The sequence below is a fragment of the Panthera uncia genome, chromosome D4 (assembly GCF_023721935.1).
Source record: "Panthera uncia isolate 11264 chromosome D4, Puncia_PCG_1.0, whole genome shotgun sequence".
NCBI classification, from domain to species: Eukaryota; Metazoa; Chordata; class Mammalia; order Carnivora; family Felidae; genus Panthera; species Panthera uncia.
The window spans coordinates 33,133,459-33,154,299 of NC_064807.1; the positions used below are offsets into that span (position 1 = coordinate 33,133,459).

The window sequence follows — 20,841 nt, forward strand, 5'->3', positions numbered from 1 at the left end:
GAAGGACAGAAGACCCAAAAATCCAGAAGCGAGTAATCCAAGAAAAAAAGAAGTGGGGGGAAAAAAGCATTGCTGTCAGGTTGTAGGCGAGTGGGATCAGGTGGAAAGGGGAGTCATTCTTTGACTTTTAAGACAGTAAGAGAAAAAAGAATTGAAGAACAAAAGCAAAAACCTTTTGAAAGATAAAGACAAAAAGCAGATGTTCCAGGCTGTCTTCTGCATGTCTGCCACTGTTCTCCAGACCATCTTGGCTTTGGTCCAGAACAAGAACAGCTAAGGAAGAAAAAAATGATCTTTTTTTTTCTCCGGTTGGACAAAAAAAAAGGAAAAAGAAGAAAAAAAAAAAAAGAAAAAAAGGAAAAAGGAAGAAGAAGAAAAGGAAAAAAAGAGGGACAGATGGTACGCTGTGACTGGTCTGTGGTCTAAAGACCTGGATATGCTTTCTTTGAAGCATATCACAACTTAAATAATCATCTCCATAAAGAAAGAAATGAACAAAACAAAGAGAAAAGAAAAAGAAAAGGAAAACTCACAATATGAGAGTCACTGATCATAACCAAACAGTACAAAGGGGAAAAATAAAGTTGATGGACATATTATTGGAATGAGTTTGAAAACAAGACAAAGATGGGAGTGATGACAGGACAGAAAGAATGAGCAAGATCATTCTGTGAACGTTAGTTCAGCACTCTTACCTCTTATTGGTGTACCACCTGGGTGGATAATATGAATGCAAATAAGATTAGAAAGAAGAAGCATTAGTACGAGAAGGAGGAGGCTAGGGCTGGGGAGAAGAATTAAATTAGATTTACAGAATTAAATAAGGTCTTAAAAGAAACTTGAATTACTATACTGGTAAAACAGGAATATATTAGATAGTATTATTAGATTATAAAAGCAAGTTGCATTATACCACAGAGGGCAAAGACCACAATAGGCAGCATTGCTTTTCTCAGAGAAACAACTGAGTTCATAGGTCTGGGGTCATATAGGATTAGAATTATATCTTATATGCCTCATATTCTTAAAAAAAAAAACCAAAAAACTAAACGATACTTTTTAAAGACATAGTTTAGGAAAAATCCTGGCTAATCTGTTTAAGTATATATATAGGTACGCATATATATATACTGTTATAGGAAATACTAATGACTAACTGGAAACAAACACTGTTGATTGAATATCTTATGCTACTCACTATGCTACATTTGTGTGATATAACTTGTGTATTATTTTATTTTTGTACACAGTGTTCTTACAATAACGGATCTGTGGATGTGTGCGTGTGCGCGCCACTACCGAGATCTGGTGTCTACACTGACAGTTAGTAAAATGCATGCCATGCATTTTATTAATAATAAAATAATAATAATAATAATATTCTGGATATGGAAATTAGTGAGGGTGAAGTGCGCTTCAGAACTAAGCACTTACCAATAGATTCTGGAGATTTAAATACGGAGAGAAGAAAGACAGCATAAAAATATTATTATATTCCTTATAATTTGGTACAAATTTTTCAGAGTTAAAGCTTTATATACTAAATCATCTATGTTACATGTGAATAATTAATTCTTTATTTACAATAACAGAATGCTAATCTACACAATTCTGCTGACAACAAGCAAAAAAGGCAGTTAACAAGACGCTTTAACATCACAGGACAGGTCAAAAGCTGAGAATTCTGGGAAGACAGGCAGTTAAACAACTTAGAATTCTATATCAATATAACTCCCAACGTCAAAGTAAACAGCTTATTACTACATGTCCCGGTGAAATTGCCTAGGGACAGGCTCTAAAACTTAAGAAATTTAGAATTATCTCTATCTTTAATCTAAAGAGAGCAAAGGGATGAACTTGGGATGGGGGTGGGAGAGGGAGAAAAGGGCAGCCAGGGGAAAGAGGAGGAAGCAGCAAAAGCTGGAGTCTACACCAAAAGCAGACTTCTGTAGATCCAGTCACTGGAGGGTTCAAAACTCTTTAGTGTGGGCGCACACTACTGTGGCTTATGTGTAGAAAATGCTCACTCACAAGAATATAACAATAATATTAATAAAAATCCCCTCCTTGCATTGGTATTTTGTAAAGGACTTTCGAAAAAATACATCTGGTTACCCATGAGATAACATTTCTGTCATTTATGTATTAGTGATAAGAAAGCAGATGTGACCAAACTTAACTAAACTTTGGTACTTTGATGAGTTCAAATGCATAAGAGACAGAGAAAACACACTTTAATAAAATTGAATCATTTTGGTGTTTAATATGAATATTTTGGTTTTTAATGGATACAACCATTGGAGCTCCTTGCAAGTTCTGAATGAAGTCCAATGTTGAAATAAATTTGTTTCAAAAGAAAACAGAGAGAGAAGAAAGAAAGAGGAGAAAATGGATCCATCAAATACTGCAGAAAAGCAGTAAATTAAAAAAAATCATCAAAAATACAGTCACAGCAGTGAGCAATGTGGATTAAACAGAAGCTGCAAAACACACAGAGAGAAAGACAGACTCTGAAACAGGCTATGACATCACAAACATGGACAACACATTAAATAACAGAGAAAGAGAAGAGGGAGAAAAATCAATACCTAAAAATTAAAATTAAATCAAATCAAATTAAAATAAAAATAAAGAGAAAGAAAGCTAAAAAAAAAATTCTCTAAGAGTTAGTGGAAACAGTAACAAGACCCTACCTGATCGTAATTGCTTAATACGGCCATTGTTGTTGCTTGTGTCAACGGGCAGGAAATCTTTAAACCAAGTTATTTCTGGATCCGGATTCCCACTGGCTGCACAAAGCATGGTGGCAGTGCGTGTACGCTCAACCACCTTCAACTGTGGGCCCATGTCAATGGTAGGGAAGCCCCTGGGAATTTGATCCTCTGCAAGACAAAAGGTGATACAAACATGTCAATAAGTCAGATGCCCAAAATTCAAGAGCTATTGTCCATTAATCTTTCCCCTTCCCCTTGCCTTATTTGGCATTTGTTGAGAAGCTAACACAAACCAGGCAGCATTGCATTATTAGATTAGGATACAGTCACAATGTTGTTCCTGGCCAGGAGAATGCACAGTCTATGTAAGAGACCAATACTCTAACAAAGAGCTCAGATACATGTGATAAAGTACATGATGAAAAACCACATCTAGTTCTAGGATCGTGGGGGAAGAAGAAATTATAGAATGTGTGCTGGAGGAGGTCAGTGAGGTCAGCTTCAAATGAGACTCTGAAATGGGCATTAAGAACAAGTGGAATTGGCCAGAAAGATGGGAACATCACGAGTATAAGCACTTAGGGAACTTTCTGTTGAGGGAAAACGATGGCGTCCAGTAGAGCTCTTTTGGAGAGCATCTGGGGAATAAGCAGATTAGCTGGATTAAGTTACCTCATTTCTAATCTGCTGTTTTTCTTGTGATTTTTAAGTAAAACTCTGTATTTTTTCATAAGGGTCAACTTCAACCTGAATGAATTTCTTTTTCTTTCTCTCTCTCTCTCTCTCTCTTTTTTTTTTTTTTTTTGAATGAATTTCTTTGTAGGGAGTTTCCATTAATCTGAAAATTGTCTGAAAAAGACTCCCTTACAAAAGAAGAAAAGAAACTCAGAAAAAGCAACACAAAAGTGTATATTCCTCAGAGTAAGAAAGTATTTTCCTCCATTCCAAAGGCCTATACCATTTTCAGTCATTAAGAGTTCAAATTCCTAAATTTTGAATCCTCAACTCATCCAAAGTTCACTTCTCCCTATCCTATATCAAAATTGTCCCAGATCTTGGATCTTGAGAAGTTAAATTCCTCTTAAATCCCCCAAGCATGATGATCCACACTAATAACTTACATTACCAGTTCTTCCAGCCAGCATTAGAAAGGTATATTCTATCTTGAAGAAATTTTTAATTTGAAGGAATTTTAGTTATATATGTGATTATTATCCAAATTAGAACTTAGCAGTTTGTTTGAAAACCACTATGAAATAGTTTGAGTTCTCACTGGGTCTGGGATTAATTTAATCAACTGTCCCTCATGATCTTTGATTAATTTTCATGAGCCATCAATTCCAAAATTACTCAAAAGCGCAAACACCAGTGAGAAAAAAAGTTAGAAATCATCAAATAGGGCATCTCACTTCTCCTAGGATGTCACCTGCAATTTATGGTATGATCCTATGAGTATTGCTGAAGTCTGCATTATAATTTCTAGGAAAAAGGCTCTATTTTGATGCTTCTGCTGTGTTGTCAGTCAAATATATGTGTCCTCTACTGCCTCCCCTCTATCATTACATGATAAATTCAGTCTCCTAAATTTAGCTAGCAAAATCCTTTTAAATCAGTCCCCATTTTTCTCAATCTCTCATGGATGATATCCCCCATAGCAAAGTTTCTTCTGTTCACACTGTAACTCTTACCATTTTCTAGACAAATCATGTACAATAAGTACTCTGGGTCTCTGGAAAGCCATGCAGCCAAAATCACCTTCTTTATAATAAAAACCCTCTCAAATATATGTAATATTTTCCTCCTCAGAGCTATTGTAGCAGTGATTAACTAAAATCCATTTTCTTGTATTTATTATTATGAGTTTATCTCCCTACACTGTGAGTTCCTCCAGATCTCATTTATATCCAAATCCCTTGTCATCAAACTAGTCTGTATTATCAGACTTTTCAGAGAACCTCCAATGATTCCCAAGCCTAAATAAGAATATAACCTAGTGGTTAAAAAAAAGAAAAGAAAAGGAAAGGGAAAAAAAGAAAAGAAAAGAAAAGAAAAGAAAAGAAAAGAAAAGAAAAGAAAAGAAAAGAAAGAAATATGTTTTTCTACTATATATAGTGGGAAACTACTTCTGGTAGAGACTTGATCAGAGAAATAGTTCAGGACTACAGAGAGAGATTTTGAATGTGATTAGTGAACAAATGTCAAACTATTATCAAAGAATAAAGCACACAATAAGGGGAAGGTTTCTCTCAACAAGTCCAGATTGTTATAAGAGAAACTGGGGAGGCAAACAGAACAGGCAGGTATGGACCCTAGCTCTTCTGCAGGAAGATTATGAAAGACCAATAGACGTTGCTAAGGCAAGTTGGGCTTGACATCTAAATTCACTAGAGAATATTTACCTGTCCCACCAGCTAGTTACAGCTGGAGACAAAAAAAAAGTTATAAAAACAATTCACTACCATGAGTTACATTTTACTTAGGTTGAAAGATTCTTTCGAGGAAGCAGGAATACATCCTGTTTATGTGAATGCTCACACATCATCAGCCAAGCAGAAGGCCTTTAGAGGACAAAAGTCAGAAACAATAGTTAAGGATGAAATTTCAAGATGGTTTTTCAGAGCTCCAAGGGAAAGTTAAAAATTACAAATGGAATAGAGCATTTTGCAAATTAGGCTAATTTTGATAATGTACTCCAAATGAATTTCATCAGTCTGTTCTTTGTGTCTTTAAGTTTCGTCAATATGATATATTTCTACCTATAGCATTGTTCTAATATTACTTGAAAAAAAAAAGCAGATAGATCAATAGCCATTGTATTACACACATCATATTAAACATCTCTCTTGGTGTCTAGTGACCCAAAATGCTTCAAAGCATTTTACCTGGAGTGCTCCAAAGTCAACAACACTGGCTTAGTTACCTAGAAATGAGTTTCTTAAAAAGCTCTTAGATTTTGTTATCTTTTCCATATTTAACACTACGAACTTAGGTTCATAAAAACTCACCTTGAGATTCCTGAGCTGTTTCTCTATTTCTCAGGGCATTGTATCTACCCCCAGGCATTTAAATACTAGTTACATTAGCATGCATTAACATTGACCCACTAGCCATTACTTTTCTTCTACACGTTCATCTCTGAAGAACCACACCACTATTCAGTATCAAGTGGCAAGTGTCAAAGACTTAAGATTGTTGAGCCACTTACTGAAGGCTCTTACTAAAGAAATCTAGAATTAATAACCATTTATAAGAAATGAAATCCTCACCTTAGGGAGAGCTGACAAAATTGACTTGTGCCCTATCAAAAGCAGTCTAATACATTTGCATGACCTTTCTTTTCCTTCTTGGCTCATAAAGAACACTCCAGAGCCCCCTTTTCATATACACAAGTGCACAACAAAGATAATCTTTCTTGCATACTAATCGGACAGAGGATGTAAAGAGTGCTCCTTTCCTATTTTTAATAAGGGTAATTAAATTCTATCCATCCCCCACCTTTGCACAGAATCTCTTTTGAATGTACTTTCTTCATTAATTTTTCATGAGAAACATCACAATGTAACAGATTCAAATAGCCAGAGCTCTTATATGTTGACAGTTGTGGCTTGTTTCCAATTTGACTGTCAGGTATTTGGCAATAAAACTCAGTATTCAACATAAAACGAACTGTAGAAATAATGAAATTTCTAATTGGAATGCTTATCTCAGTGGGTGTAGTTTAGAAGATGTTAATTGCTTTTTTTTTCACCTTCTACATTTATTAGTGATTTATATAAAATTGCTTTGGCCATTTGATAACATCAACTTTGACAACTCATCAAATGTGTAGTACCAGGAACTTGGGGGAAAATCAATATATTTTATATCTTAACCACATAAACTTTTACAGAAAAAAAAGCAGCTATCAAAAATTAACAAATCGTCAATATGTTAGCAGCTTTAAACTTTTACATGAGGTGAAAAGAAAAACATTTTGTCCTATTCATTAATGTGTTCATTAAGCTTTAAAGTGCCTTACTTATCACTGTTCCATATTAATATTCAATCATGCAGAATTAGCTACTAATTCATCAACAATTTAAATCAGACTTGACCTTCACAAAGCCATTTGGTCTGTCATTTTGAGAGGCCATTAAAGGGCAGATTACTACATACTTGTGCTTAGTGAATCATAGAAGTTAGACATATTTTGTTTGGAATGGCAGCTATAATAGACCTGGAAATACAGCATATTCGTTGAATCCGTTTGGTATCATAATGAAATATGCGGATATGAAACTTACAGTTCCATTAAGGAAAGGGAAACATGAACATCAGCGCTGTTTAGAATTAACTTCCCATTTCTCCAGAACTTGTGTTAATAACCCCTGACATACCCAGGACTTGAAAGGAATGTATAGGGAAATAGTCTGACATGGTTTTGTAAGGAGTCATGCTTTAGGTATCTGTGAACGATCAGATACAAGCTTTTGCATAATTTGCTCAGTTAAACTACTTTCATTGTTCATCCATAAATGATTTTAATGATTTTTTTTAGTTGCGCTCTAATTCCACAAACACTGAACCTCTTGTATTTGTTAGGAAACCACACAATTAAATTGCCTGCTAAAGCCATAGCGTCCATCCAAGGTGGCCAAAGCAGTTCTTCTTGCCTATTCTTGCTGGGACATGAATGAATGCAAACATACAGGTGTTCTGACTCTGGTCCCAATTGATTAAAGAAGTTTTCAGTGAAAGACTATTTGCCGCGGTGCTACATTTCCAATTTATCACATCAATTACATCAACAATATGCCTTTACAAAAGCACTATTAAGAGATTTGGCAAGTATACTCAATCATTTAAATATTATGGATGATGTAGAGGTATTGATGAGAAAGGTAGTGTAATAAAGCAAAATCAGAAACTTTAGTAAGAGATAAGTAGATTATTATTTTTTTTTTTCTTAGAGAACTCAACCTCCTGAATCACTTTTCTGAGTACCAAACAATTCATAGTGGCTCCTTTTAAAAAATCTCTCAACTGGTGTTATCAATCAATCCCTTAATAAGTCAATGAGTAAGCTTGAACTCATAAGCTCATGGAGGGCAGGGCTTTGTGATATTTCCTTTGTAACCAAGACAGTGTACAAGAAATATTTGCAAGTACATACGTTTAGGGAATCTCGACAAACATCTCAGCACTCACTCATGTGGCATCTCTGAATTCCTATCGGGTTTATTTCATATCATTCATTTAACCAGTAAATCATTCTTTGTTTTGTGGCTATATGCTTGGCCTCCGCAATTTGGTTCTACATCTAAGAGACATACAACTTTCTTATAACTTCTATTTTTTACAGTGTCTTAAGTAGTATGAGGCTTCCAGACTCACAAAAATAGTCTTTAAGGGCTATTTTTATAGTCATAAATTTTATTTCATTAGCAAACAATCTTCGTTGGTTAAGATGCACAAGTCATGCTTGGTTCCTTTTACAATTTGGTGCAGTTACTGCACTGGGAACACACATTTCAGTTCCTGCTATCTAATTCTATAGAAAGGCTCTCTTCATACACTACTTGTAAGTTCCTACAAGTCAAAATGCCAATCATGTAACAAAAAAAAATACATGTAAACATAATGAAACTCAAAAGAACCCACAGAATATGGTACCAAAACTCTGTTATGTCATCTTTAGAAAAATGAAATTGTTGATGTTCAAGCTAATGGTAAAACCCAAATGAATCATTCAGTTGTATGTTGGGGCAAACACTCAGGTCATGGTTCACTCACAAGAGCAAAGATTTCTCAATGGCTATGTATCTTAAATTTTAAGTGTGTTCACAGTGTAATCTTCTACAAGCTCTAAAGTTTTGTTTTTGTTTTGAAGTATGAAGGGATTAAGGAAAGATTTCATTAACAAAAGAAAGGCCAAATGTTAGATGGATCATATTTGGAATATTTTCTTAGTGGTAGACCCTTTACATATATTGCAAGGCATCTCCACCTGTTAAAGAAACAGTACTAATCTGTGCCACACAAAGTATGTTTTTATACTTAGGAAAAAGTGAAAATTATCTTGAAAAGTTGAAATATGGTGGTGGTCAGGTGGTCACATAACAAAATGTTTTCCTATTTATGAAAACTGCATTAAATTAAAAGAAAAAAGAGCTTTTGAACTATCAGTTTGAAGAATCTACTGAGCAGGCAATAGATGGTAAATTCATTCTATAGATATTTATTAAATGTCTCTGTTGCGCCAATTGTGGGCCAGGCACTGGGTATGAAGAAATCTAGAGAACCTTTATATTGTTGTGATTTAATTAAATCTGCAGAATAATTAGGTTCTTTGGGAGTGAGAATAGTACCCAGCTCATAGATGGGAGGACTGAATGAGATAATGCAATAAATGTGGCTAGCACTGCCTGGCACTGGTGTCTGGCATTTTGTAAAATATTAGCATATCTACACTTACTCAATCCCAAGATCCTATGATAGACTTACAGAACAGAGGCATGTGACTCCAAGTCTTGATATAACAAAAGCTGCAGCAATAAATTGTAAATGGGGAATATTCTATGCAAATCATAACAAAAATACCCACAAGGATTATCTAAACATGCAAGTGACTTTATTTATTTTTTATGTTTATTTTATTTTTGAGAGAAAGAGACAGAGTGAGAGCGGGGCAGGGGCAGAGAGAGAGGAAGACACAGAATCCAAAGATTCAGGCTCCAGGCTCTGAGTTGTCAGCACTGACCCCAACGCAGGGCTCAAACCCACAAACCACAAGATCATGACCTGCACCCAAGGCAGGGGCTTAACCGACTGAGCCACAGAGGCACCCTGACATGCAAGTGAATTTAGAAAGCAATATCTGCAATCAAGTAACTTTTTCAAAGCTCATAAAAGCCCTCATTTCTCCCTTTGAACAAGGCTTTACGTTCTTTGATTAATCAACAGCAGAAATAAAACAAATCCATATTGTCATATGATGTTCCCAAAAATGAACTAAAACAATAGCTCTAAATATTTGAGACAGAAAAGCTTTGCTATGAATGACAGAAAACACTGAAACCATCCGAGCCTTATTAAGGTTCCCTGAGATAGGCAAAGGTGGTATCATAATTACAATCTTCTGTAGACACAAAACAAAGACTCAGCAAAATTACTGTTCCAGATCACACATAGAGCAAAAATAAAAGAAAAGCTTTTAACTCTAGATTTGGCATATTTGTACTTCAGCATGCTTCCTCTATGCCAATAGGTGTTCATTGAATATTCATCAAAAACAGTGATAGAACTCTTTATCAAAGTCAACCTATAATGGAAGGCACAACAAAAATGATTTGAATAGTTGCTTATTTTTAATTTTTTTTTCAAGCAGAAAGGACTAAAGTTCCATGGAATGTAATGATAATTTTAAAAAAAGTTCTACATTTAAAAAAATCTTTTGATATATATTAATTGGCTTCTCATTGGTTTAGCATTGCTTCCAGATAGAGACAAATATTTGCCATGTATGCTAGCCAATCAAATGTGCAGGAGAAATGGAAAATTGTGAAAAGGATGATAAATATCAAATAATTTTCTCTAGAGAGCTCAAATTCAGCACTGTGCCCATGTCGTTAACCCTTCTGTAATTTCTATTTAATTATCTAAGAAGGGTTATAAATGTTAGAACTTTGGTTCTGAGCAGATGCCAAAAGACAGGACACTAGACATCAGTAGACCCAACATATCAACTCTATGACCTTAGGCCACACAGAGGTCTCCCTGTAAGACGGGAGCCAATAATGACCACCCCAAATATCTTTGTCTGGGAGAGGAGACAGATCAGGGTCTCTGGCTAGCACCTGGAGGGTTACTGGTTAGAGTATTTGCTACTTTGTTGAACAGCAAATGAGTTTTCAAGTCATTATCTTTCAGAATAAACCATGGTATCAGGCTACAAACAAGAACCATTTCTTTCCAGAATACAGTCCCTGAAAATGGAGAAAAAACATTTATTATTCTTTTCTTAAAGAAAACAATGTAAATAAAGCTTTTATTTTCACCATTCCAGATGCAGCAGAGTATAATTTGTACTGTTTTGACATCATGACTGTATTATTCAAAATCAATCTTCCTGCAAGTGTATTGAATAAGGGACTGAAAACAGAAAACTCCAAAGAAAAGACGTAAAAGCTAAATCAACGTTTTCCAGCAAAGTTGGACTCCTGGGCCATTATCAAAATGATATTCATATGAATGAAATTGAAAAAAATTATATAAATAAAGTAGTTTCTAATTATAAGTTAAAGGCTACTCTAAGAAAGAAGTTATCTAAAGTAGGACAAAACTGCCAGTTAATAAATGATAACCAAATGGAATATTTAATAAATATAAGATCTGGCCTCCAAAAGTAATTATGAACAAGATATGATGAATATTTAGTCCAAGATCCTCTTTGCAAGTTATTATGTACAGATGGTATGCTTGTCTTAATAAAGCTATTAAATCAATCGGAGAAGCTTTTATTTCAGAGTGGATTTAGGTATCTCTTAAGGGCGCTTACGGAGCACTAGAATCTCCAAAGATTTCTCATAGAATGATGCCATGAAAGAATAGAAAATTGGACACTGATCAGCTGACAGGAGCTTTATTAGCAGCTACTAAATATTCAGCATACTAACCAACTACCCACAGAGCATCTCAGAGCAAAGCTCCATTTTCTGAAATATTCTTCACATGTTGAGGATGTTGTAAGGCATTCTTGGCAGAGATAAAGCAAACTTATTTAGAAGTAATGTATGCAATTATCCTACAAATCACAAAGCAATAGTCTACATAGCAGAACACAAACCCAGTTGGTTTATATTATTTGTATAAATGTGGTAGCTACAATTTCACGTGGCTTTAAGTCAGTTATTAGTTATTTGTGTTTGGGTTTAGCAAATGATCACACTTTTTGTGATCCAAAATTAGAGGCATTCATGGGGATATAGAAGTATCCTCTCCTACTTAAAAACATTATTAATTCTTGGATGTTTAAACAAATATTTAGGAATCAGGATGATGCTTTTATTCCCTTCCCTGGAGTGCAAGTCTCATCAAAATAACAAAATCTAATGCCCATCTACTTTCACAAATCTCACTGCTTTCCATTATTTTTAATAATAAGCTGGTGTCAAGATCAAAAGTTTTTGCCATAGTTTGAATGATAAAATAAGTAACATTTTTACATAAATTTCTATATAAGTCATAATATCAGTTTTTTTAAGAAAAGAAAGGCAAAAATGCACAATGAAGCTGAAGTATAATATTTTAATTACTGTGTTTTTAGAAAGAGAGACACAAAGACAGAAATAATAAACATGGAAAGGGATCTGGGTTTGGCTCCTGCCTCCATTAATTGCCAGCTTTGTAAAAGTCAAAAATTCTAATGAGCTCAAATCCAACAATGCCCAAAAAAAGATTAACCCTGGCTGTTCCACTGTACTGTGGTGAATGTAACTGTAAATAAAAATTTTAAGCTATCAGTTGTATAAAAAGGAAAACGAGAATAAGCTATGTGTGGACTGGCAGTGAAGGCATTGGTGTGAACTCATGTTTTTAAAAACATACACACCGATATAAAAATGAATACAATTGTAAATGAGTGTGCATGCACACATACATTCACTCCTTATATACACTTACTAAACACATCTTCCCTATCTGTGTGAGTCCAGAGAGGTGAGAAGCAGCAATACCTAATAGCAATGGCCACACATAGCATCTAGAGCTTGCATCAGATTCTCTAAATATGACTGTCTAGTAAAAGGAAGCAGAGCTCCTTGAAGAAATCACTGATTACATTCAGTACTGGGAGAAGAAAAAAGTACAAGCCATACTTAAAATATCTGTTATGTACGCAAGTGCTCGAAGAATGACAAAGACATGTTGAAAAGGCAAAGATGCCAGCTTGATGGGGCTCTCACTAGCCCAATGTGGGACAATTTGAACATCAAAGTACATATACAAATTATAATATATTGAATAAAATAAAAAGGCATGAGTCCATACTGATATAAATGAATAAATAGAAAAGTTTCAGGAGGAATTACATATTTGCATAGTCCCAAGGTAACCCCTCACTGGCATTTATTGAATAGAAAGGAGAGTAACTTTAAAATTGAGAAGACTCACAAAAACAACCTTAAGAGAATGAAGTTGACACAGATAATGAAACAGATCAAAATCATGTGTTGAGAAAAACATATCACTTCCATGATATTTGTTAATAGATTAAATGTTTGTATCCCCTGCCCTGCCCCCCCCCATTCATTTTTAATCTTAACGTCCAATGTGATGGTATTTGCAGGTGTGACTTTTGGGAAGTGATTAGCGCATGAGGATGGAACCTTTATGAATGGGATTAGTGGCCTCGTGAAAGAGATGCCAGTGAGAGCCCTTGCCACTTCCACCTGAGGACACATATTCAAAAGATGACCCTCTGTGAACCAGAAAGTGGGCTCCAACAAGACACCAAACTGCCAGCAACTTGATCTTGGACTTCCCAGCCTCTAGAACTATGAGAAATAAATTTCTGATTATATGCCACCCAGTTTATGGCATTTGGTTATAGCAGCTTGAACTGAGTAAGACAGTATTATTGCCAAAGATTCATAATCTAAATATGATCAAAGCAAGCATCAGCAAACCCCAAATGAGAACATTTTATGAGTTAACAAATTTGTTATCTTCAAAGCTATCAAGATCACGAATGTCACAGGAAAACTTGAGTAACTCTTTCAGATTGACGATTAAGGGCAAAGTGTAATTCTGAACTGGAGTCTTTGACGACAATCAGAGCAATTTGCAGAGGACACGTGGTAACTCCCAGATGGGAGAACTGCTAAAATGTAATGTGAAGGCTGCATGGGCATGCTGCATCAATATTTACCTCCTGGTTCTGATGGTTGCATTGTACTCAAGTAGGAGAATGCCCTTGTTTGGAGACATACAGATATTTGAGGGTGATAAGGATGCTGTCATTAATTTAATCTCAAATATAGGAAAAGTTCTTTGTATTGTAATATCCAGTTTTTTTTTTTTTTTACTAAGACTGGGATTGTTTCAAAATTCTAAAATTATATAAAAGTAAATTATTATATTATCATAAATAAATGAAATTTTACAAATCTTTAAATTATCTCATTAACATCTCAGTTGTACTAGAGTTACTCCCAGGGCTTCTGAATAGCTGCATGTACTCAAACACTTTTGTCCCAACTCTGAAGAATCTTCCTAAATACACATTCATTTGAGGTCCTCTTGAACACGAAAACTAGGTAACTGACATTCCAGCTGTTACCAATTTTATACCAATGACGATAATACCAGAAAATCATTAGGACTTGAAATACATAAATTCCTATAAAATTAAGACTTACAAAATTCAATTCTCAATGCTGAACAGTGAACAAATTTGAGTGATAATTCCAGAGCAAGGCAAGTTCATGACAAGAAAATGCAGAGATATCAATACTGTAAAAAATTTGTCAGATTTTCTTTACAGAAGTAAAAATGTGAAGTGGATAGGCCTTTATTAATTTTCTCTGAAATCATCTGAGAAAGGTTAAGATAGAAGGTGAACTCTGCTTCCTTTTAACCAAAAGAGCATCCACTTAACATCCCGGTGTCTCAAAATTCCAAGTGTCGTTTCTCAAGCCAGACTTTTGAAATATTTTCAGAGAAATTTACCTCCCCTCAGCTCTTCACAGTTCTTCCCCTCGATCTACAACACAGTAAACAAAACAAAACAAAACAAACAAACAAACAAACAAAAAAACCTTGCCATTCTGGGGTCTTTAATCATTGAGAGAAGTGGGCAATAGCACCAAACACAGAAATAAAGTGATTCAGATATGTCTAAGTTTTTTGGAAGAGAACATTTCACTATTTTACTCCTCAGTAGCATTGCTCATAGTTTTAAAGGCAAACTGTGGTAGGTATTTGTTCTATTTGAAGGGAGAAGATAGATTGAGAAAACAGGTAAAGACAGTTTTCTTCAGGGAATACCTTGGAAAATAAAAAGATCAAATCTTAAATCAAATATCATATATAAAATGTTTCACTGCAAAGAATGAAAACTACATGACCACACAAAGAAACCTTTAAAGGTAACGTATGTTTTAAGAATGTATTATATATCTATGGAGGATACTTCCCCCTATATGCAAATAATTTTCTGTTTATATGCCAAAAGTGAGCTTCAATTTAACACCAAAGAATTACCAAATGGGACTAGTTTATATTTGTCAGTTTATGAGACTTTTTCTTAAGTCTTTGGAATCACAAGTTACCGATGTATAGAAACTACCCAAATCAATTTATAAGTATAATTTTTTAAAATTTTTGAATATTCCTCCCTCTTTACATAAACTTACTAAGTAAAACAATACCACATTTAAATGTAAACATAGGATAGAAATTTATTCAGTACCTTTTGATATATTAATAATATTAATGTGCTACTTAACAGGAAGTCAGACATTTAGAAAATAACAGAAGAAAAACTACCAACAATGACCAAAATCGTCACCAAAAATTACATGAATAAAACCCATATCCTCTGCTGCCAGAAGAGGTACCAGTCCTCCATATATAAAATTCCAAAGGCTCTTCTTCAGTACTAGGTTAAGCTCAGCAAATGACAAAAAGTGTTTTAGGCAACCCCGAGGGAATTACATGAAGAACTGTGGTCTTTTTTCTAAAAACATATAGAAGGTAAAGGAAAGTTTTAGTGATAGAGGTAAGTGTGTGGGCACTTAAGTGACTACGTACTTGTGTGTTAGGAGGGTAAGCTGCATATCCAATTTCCATATGAAAAATATCCTTTGAACGACAGTGTAAAAAATGCACTGGACAGGGAAAAAGAAGAAAGTATGTAGGAAAGCCAATTAGGTGAGATAAGGGCAAACTTATACCAAGTAAGTAGTGGGGGAGATGGGAAGTGAAGAGATTTGAGATTTTTTTTTCAGCTTTATTGACAATGCCTAACTGATGCATTTATTTGTCATGTAATGGGAAAATAAAATTGTAGGATATTTAAAGTGTACATTGTGGTGACTTGATATGTGCAGATATTGTGATAGTTGAGAATAATTGGAAGGTCAGTTTTACATGGCTCAGTGGTATTTTGAAGATGGGGAATCAGGGAGAATTATCAGGAATGCTTGTCTACAAACGTGATGGATTCAATAATATATTGCTAGGATGTCCTCCCGTTAGGGAATAAAGTCACCTATCCGAGGCACCTATGTAATAGATGATGTGTACCCCTGCAGGCTGGAGTCTGTCTTTTCCTCACCAGCGTAGCTGCCCCAGAATGGAGCACAGCACCAAGCACAAATTATCTGGAAATGAATACTGATCCATATTTACTTTCAGGAACTGGCAGAGGGGGCTGGTAAATATACCCTTTGCTTCCTTTGTGCTTTGTCTCAGAGGGAAGGCAGAACAGACTGGCTCTACCTATACCAAATGAGCTCAGTATTCTCACTGTGGATGTGTCAGGTAATTCCTGGGCACCGGTCTAGAATGGTATGGAGATCCCATGGATTTGCATCAATTCTCCCCACCAACAGCTAATTCCTTCAATCTGAAGACAGCTGGGTATGTCAGGGTATTTTCTCTCTAGCCAGAGAAGAAATTCAGTAAATATCAAAGTATCACAGTGAGTGGCCTCCTGAATAAGAGAGAAAATAATCTGAGTTACACTCCTATGAAGACAAGCCATTTCGAATTTCCTTAAAGATAAGTCATGGCTGTTACATTTTAATATGCTACATGCCAATTAAATAGGTACAAGTTTCCAATGCCAAGATACTTAGTAGCAATACAATAAACCTTTTCCTTAACATCCTGAAAACAACTCAAAGTTGTTCATTTGCATTTAGTTACAATAGAGTGACATATTGTTACAAATTTAGAAAACATACAATCTCTAATTCTTAACAAAGTGACAGCAACTTGACAAGTGAAAAAGTCATCTCAGCCTTGAATTCACTGGCATAGAAAGCCCACATATACCTCTGTTCTTCCCACAGCACAAGTGGATGGTTTTTATGTTTACAGCAAGATTAATGCTGCTTCAATTGCTCAATGATGATGGCTATGAGACTGCTGAGTAAATAATCTGCATTCACTAAAGGAAGTAAGAACTTGTATTTCAGTCACTGATCCCTAAAATAACTAAAGCTATTTAAGTGTTTATTGTTATAAAGATAAAATAATATGCCATACAGCTTTGTAAAATATACATGACAGGTTTCATGGGCCAATTATAATCAAATGGGCACATTCTATAGTTTCTGAGGAATTAACTCAGAAAAACATAAAATATAATCAAGAATGTTTACTCAGTGGGAAAAAGACACTTCCAATTTAGTTTTTTCTAATGGCTATCATATCCCCCCAACCCCCAGCCCCCCAACCCCCAGCCCCCCACCACCATGACCATCTTCTCCTCCCCAGTGCTGATGAACTGGATATGAAGGCCCATAGACTTCCATTGACTGAAAAGCTATTGGGTACATCATATGAATTCAGTTGTTTGAATCATGACAGATCTGCTTCTTGGCTAATGCAGCTAAGTCACACAATAAAGCCAATCTCTCCAGCCTCATCCCCATTCCTCCCCTTGTTTCCCCCCTCCCTCCCTCCCTTCTTCCCTGGTAATTTTCAAGTGACTCTTAGGTATATGTCCTCCTCCTAAAGCCTAAGCTACTTTCCTAAAATATGGCAAGTAGGGTTCTAGGAAAACAAAACAAAACAAAATAAAACAAAACCTTCCTAGGATATCAGTTTTCCTGGTGTGTTTTAATATGATAGAGATTTTAATAATAATAATAATAATAATAATATAGAGATTTAGGAATATTCTAGCTATAATATAATAGTTTTGAAATACTTATCTCCTCAGTTGTAAGTAAAAAAGTTGTAGAAGGTGTAAGGCTAAATTGGTTCACCCTTTCTCCTCTTTCATTCCTAGACATAATTTCTTTCTTCATATTTTGGATGCATTTCCTGGCAGGGAGGACAATATTTATCTTAATACTTATATTCCACCCCATGTCAAGGAGACTACTGTTTGTTCAGACACACAGTGACACATTTCTGATCATTTAACTTTTAGTTATTCTGTTCAACCCACGGTGGATTTCATCAGGGGTACCAGCTACTCCAGGACCCCACTACGGTAATGAGAAGAACTATTTCCTTTTGGGTTACTCATCAAAAGGTAGGTATTAAATAGAAAATGTCTCACTAAAATTATTTATAAATTATAGAACATGAGATAATTCTGAGAGGAACTAGACCACTCCGATAAAATATATAATACTAGATCCTAGAACAGAGTCAACTATAATAGATTTTATCACTGATTTTCAGAAAATAGCTATGCAGATCAACTAAAGTCAAAGCCATGCTTTTTGGTAGATGGCCTGAAGTGTTTAACTGTTTTCAATGACAGAATCTATAAAGACGTTACCTCATTCTGTTACCAAAGTTCATGTATTACAACTGATCAATCACAGTTAAATGTTCTCACTGTGTTTTCCAGAAGCCTTTTGTTTTAAATGTAATGAATGAGATGGATTCTTACTTTTAACCTCTTAATAGTTTTTCAGGTTCTCATTATTATATTCATACTTGATGGCATACATTGGTAGTTCCTTAATTTCTTAACAATCCTGTTTGAGAGGAGATCTGACCTATTTCATGCAAACTCAAGCTGAAATTATGGATGCTCACCTGGCCCTCCTCCATGTATAGGGTGCTGCTCTATCCAAGCACACAGATCTATGCTCCTTTTTTTAAAATTTTATTTCTTTAATGTTTATTTACTTTGTTTATTTTTTATTTTTTAATGTTTATTTAGTTTTGAGAGAGAGATGGTGTGAGCGGGGAAGGGAAAGAGAGAGAAGGAGACACAGAACGTGAAGCAGGGTCCAGGCTCTGTGAGCTGTCAACACAGAGCCCGATGTGGGGCTCGAACCCACGAACTGTGAGATCATGACTTGAGCCAGAGTTGGACACCCAACCGACTGAGCCACCCAGGTGACCCAATGTTTATTTATTTTTGAGAGAAAGAGCACAAGCAGGGGAGGGGCAGAGAGACAGGGAGACTCAGAACGTGAAGCAGGCTCTAGGCTCTGAGCTGTCAGCACAGAGCTTGATGCAGGGCTCAAATTCATGAACTGTGAGATCATGACTTGAGCCAAACTCAGAGGCTTAACGAACTGGGCCACTCAGGAGCCCCTATGGTCCTTAGTTTTCTTAAGGAAATGTGCAAACTTGCCCTTAACACAGATCATTGTCGAAATTTAAAACTCTCCTTAACCAAACACCCGGTTTTGCTTTAATCTATACTTACCAGGGATCTCAACTTCAAACTGATGGATAAAACCTATCACAACTTGGCTAGTGAAGCAGTAAGTATGGATAATTAGCTGAAATAATGCAAGCTCACCCATTCCTTCACATAACATAAAAATTATCCTTTGATTAGCTAGAGGATCAGAGACTGGAATACCAAGACTATTTTCTGTTGTTTGCTAGTAAACAAGTTTTACTGGCTTGTCTTTAGGTATAATTCCCCAGGTTACACTGAGGAACCTGAAGAAGCAGTAGGTCCTATGAAGGTGGAGAGAATTAAACATGTATAGATGCAGAGGATGTTCTTTACAACATGACAGTGTCTTTCTTCTGAAGAACTGTGGGAGAAATATTTTCCCCCTGGATTCAGTCTCAGGACTAGTTGTGATTTTTCTGAAGAACTGAATTACTTCTATTAGAGATACTGTGCATAGGGCTGTTCTTTATCACAACAGAGCTCTTCAGGGACTTAGAGCTAAACTATTGTTTACTTCCAGCACAGACACAGAAGCCCCCTAGTGTGGGCTGTGTGTTCCAAACGTACTGCTCCAAAACCACCACATTTTATCTCATCACAGGGAACATTCTTCTGTAAATTAAACTTATATCCCTTTGAAGCAAGGTTATAATAGATAGAAACAAACACTATAAATCCAATCTTTCAAAAAATATGACCAAAAGAGATGATGTCCAACATGTCAAAAGACATCCAAACAAATGAGTCGATATTGTCCACAACAGTCTATGAGAAATATTCAAGTTACCTGCAGTTACCATAAACCAAATCCAAATTCATCAAAGTGAGCTTATGAGAGTATGGTGTAAAACCTTTGACTTGATGAACACTAACTCAAAGAAAGAAATTAAGAAAGAAGAGATGTTAGGAAGGGATAAAGTGACTTTAGTATTTTATTTTTATTGAAGGTAAATCACTTCAATGAAAATATTCATTCCACAAGAAAGTTGAATGAATATATCTACTGAAGACATGCAATACACTCACATGTTTTTTATATAAAGCACATTCTTAAATTATCTGCAGAAAATTATATTCACATTTAGCAAACATTAGGTGGCAGGCACCTTTTGTTAAATGTAGCAAATATGTGTGGAACACCTCTCTGATTTACCACATGAAACAGTGTTTGACACTTGAGGGCTCCTAGAGCAGTTTCTCAAAAATCTTAAAATATAATGGTGGAAACACGCATGTAAATGGAAGGGAATATGTGAAAGAATAAATTGTTAAGGGAGCACAAATGGGTGAGTAATGGATTTTGCTGGGGATCACAGAAGCCAGCCTAACAGCATGAATAGAATTTTGATAAACAGGAATGTACTCAGAGCCTTTGAGGGACAGGAAAATGATCAATGTACAGAGATTAAGTAGGTGGTAGATTCAGGGTGAGCGTGGCTACTGCTTGGGTGCATTTGTTTGGGGATAGATTTAGGAATACCATGTGGCAAAGCATGTTGAAGCATGATGCAGGGATGGTCAGCTGGTTCCAACAGTGAGAACTTGGGAGGGTTGTAGACTTCACTTGGCAGGTAGCACAGAGCTGAGTCATTTTTAACACAGAAATAAGAGGAAACAGTTCACATTCCAAAACACAATCTTTGTCAAGGGAGTTTAGTGGTGGGGGACAAAGAGCAAGAACAGTTAGAAAGTTGCCGTATTCCCTTTAATGCAAGTTGTTTGGATGCAACTCCTGGAAAGAGAAAGGAACAGATGAATTAGCTA

General features: G+C 35.5%; 1 protein-coding gene across 1 annotated transcript in view; it reads right to left on the minus strand.

The window, feature by feature from the left end:
- PTPRD (protein tyrosine phosphatase receptor type D) overlaps window positions 1–20,841 on the minus strand; it is a 520,100-nt gene that overhangs the window by 194,716 nt on the left and 304,543 nt on the right. Inside the window, exon 5 of the mRNA XM_049616822.1 lies at window positions 2,694–2,882. Within this exon, the coding sequence (XP_049472779.1) occupies window positions 2,694–2,882 (189 nt within the window). The remainder of the gene's footprint in view (window positions 1–2,693; window positions 2,883–20,841) is intronic.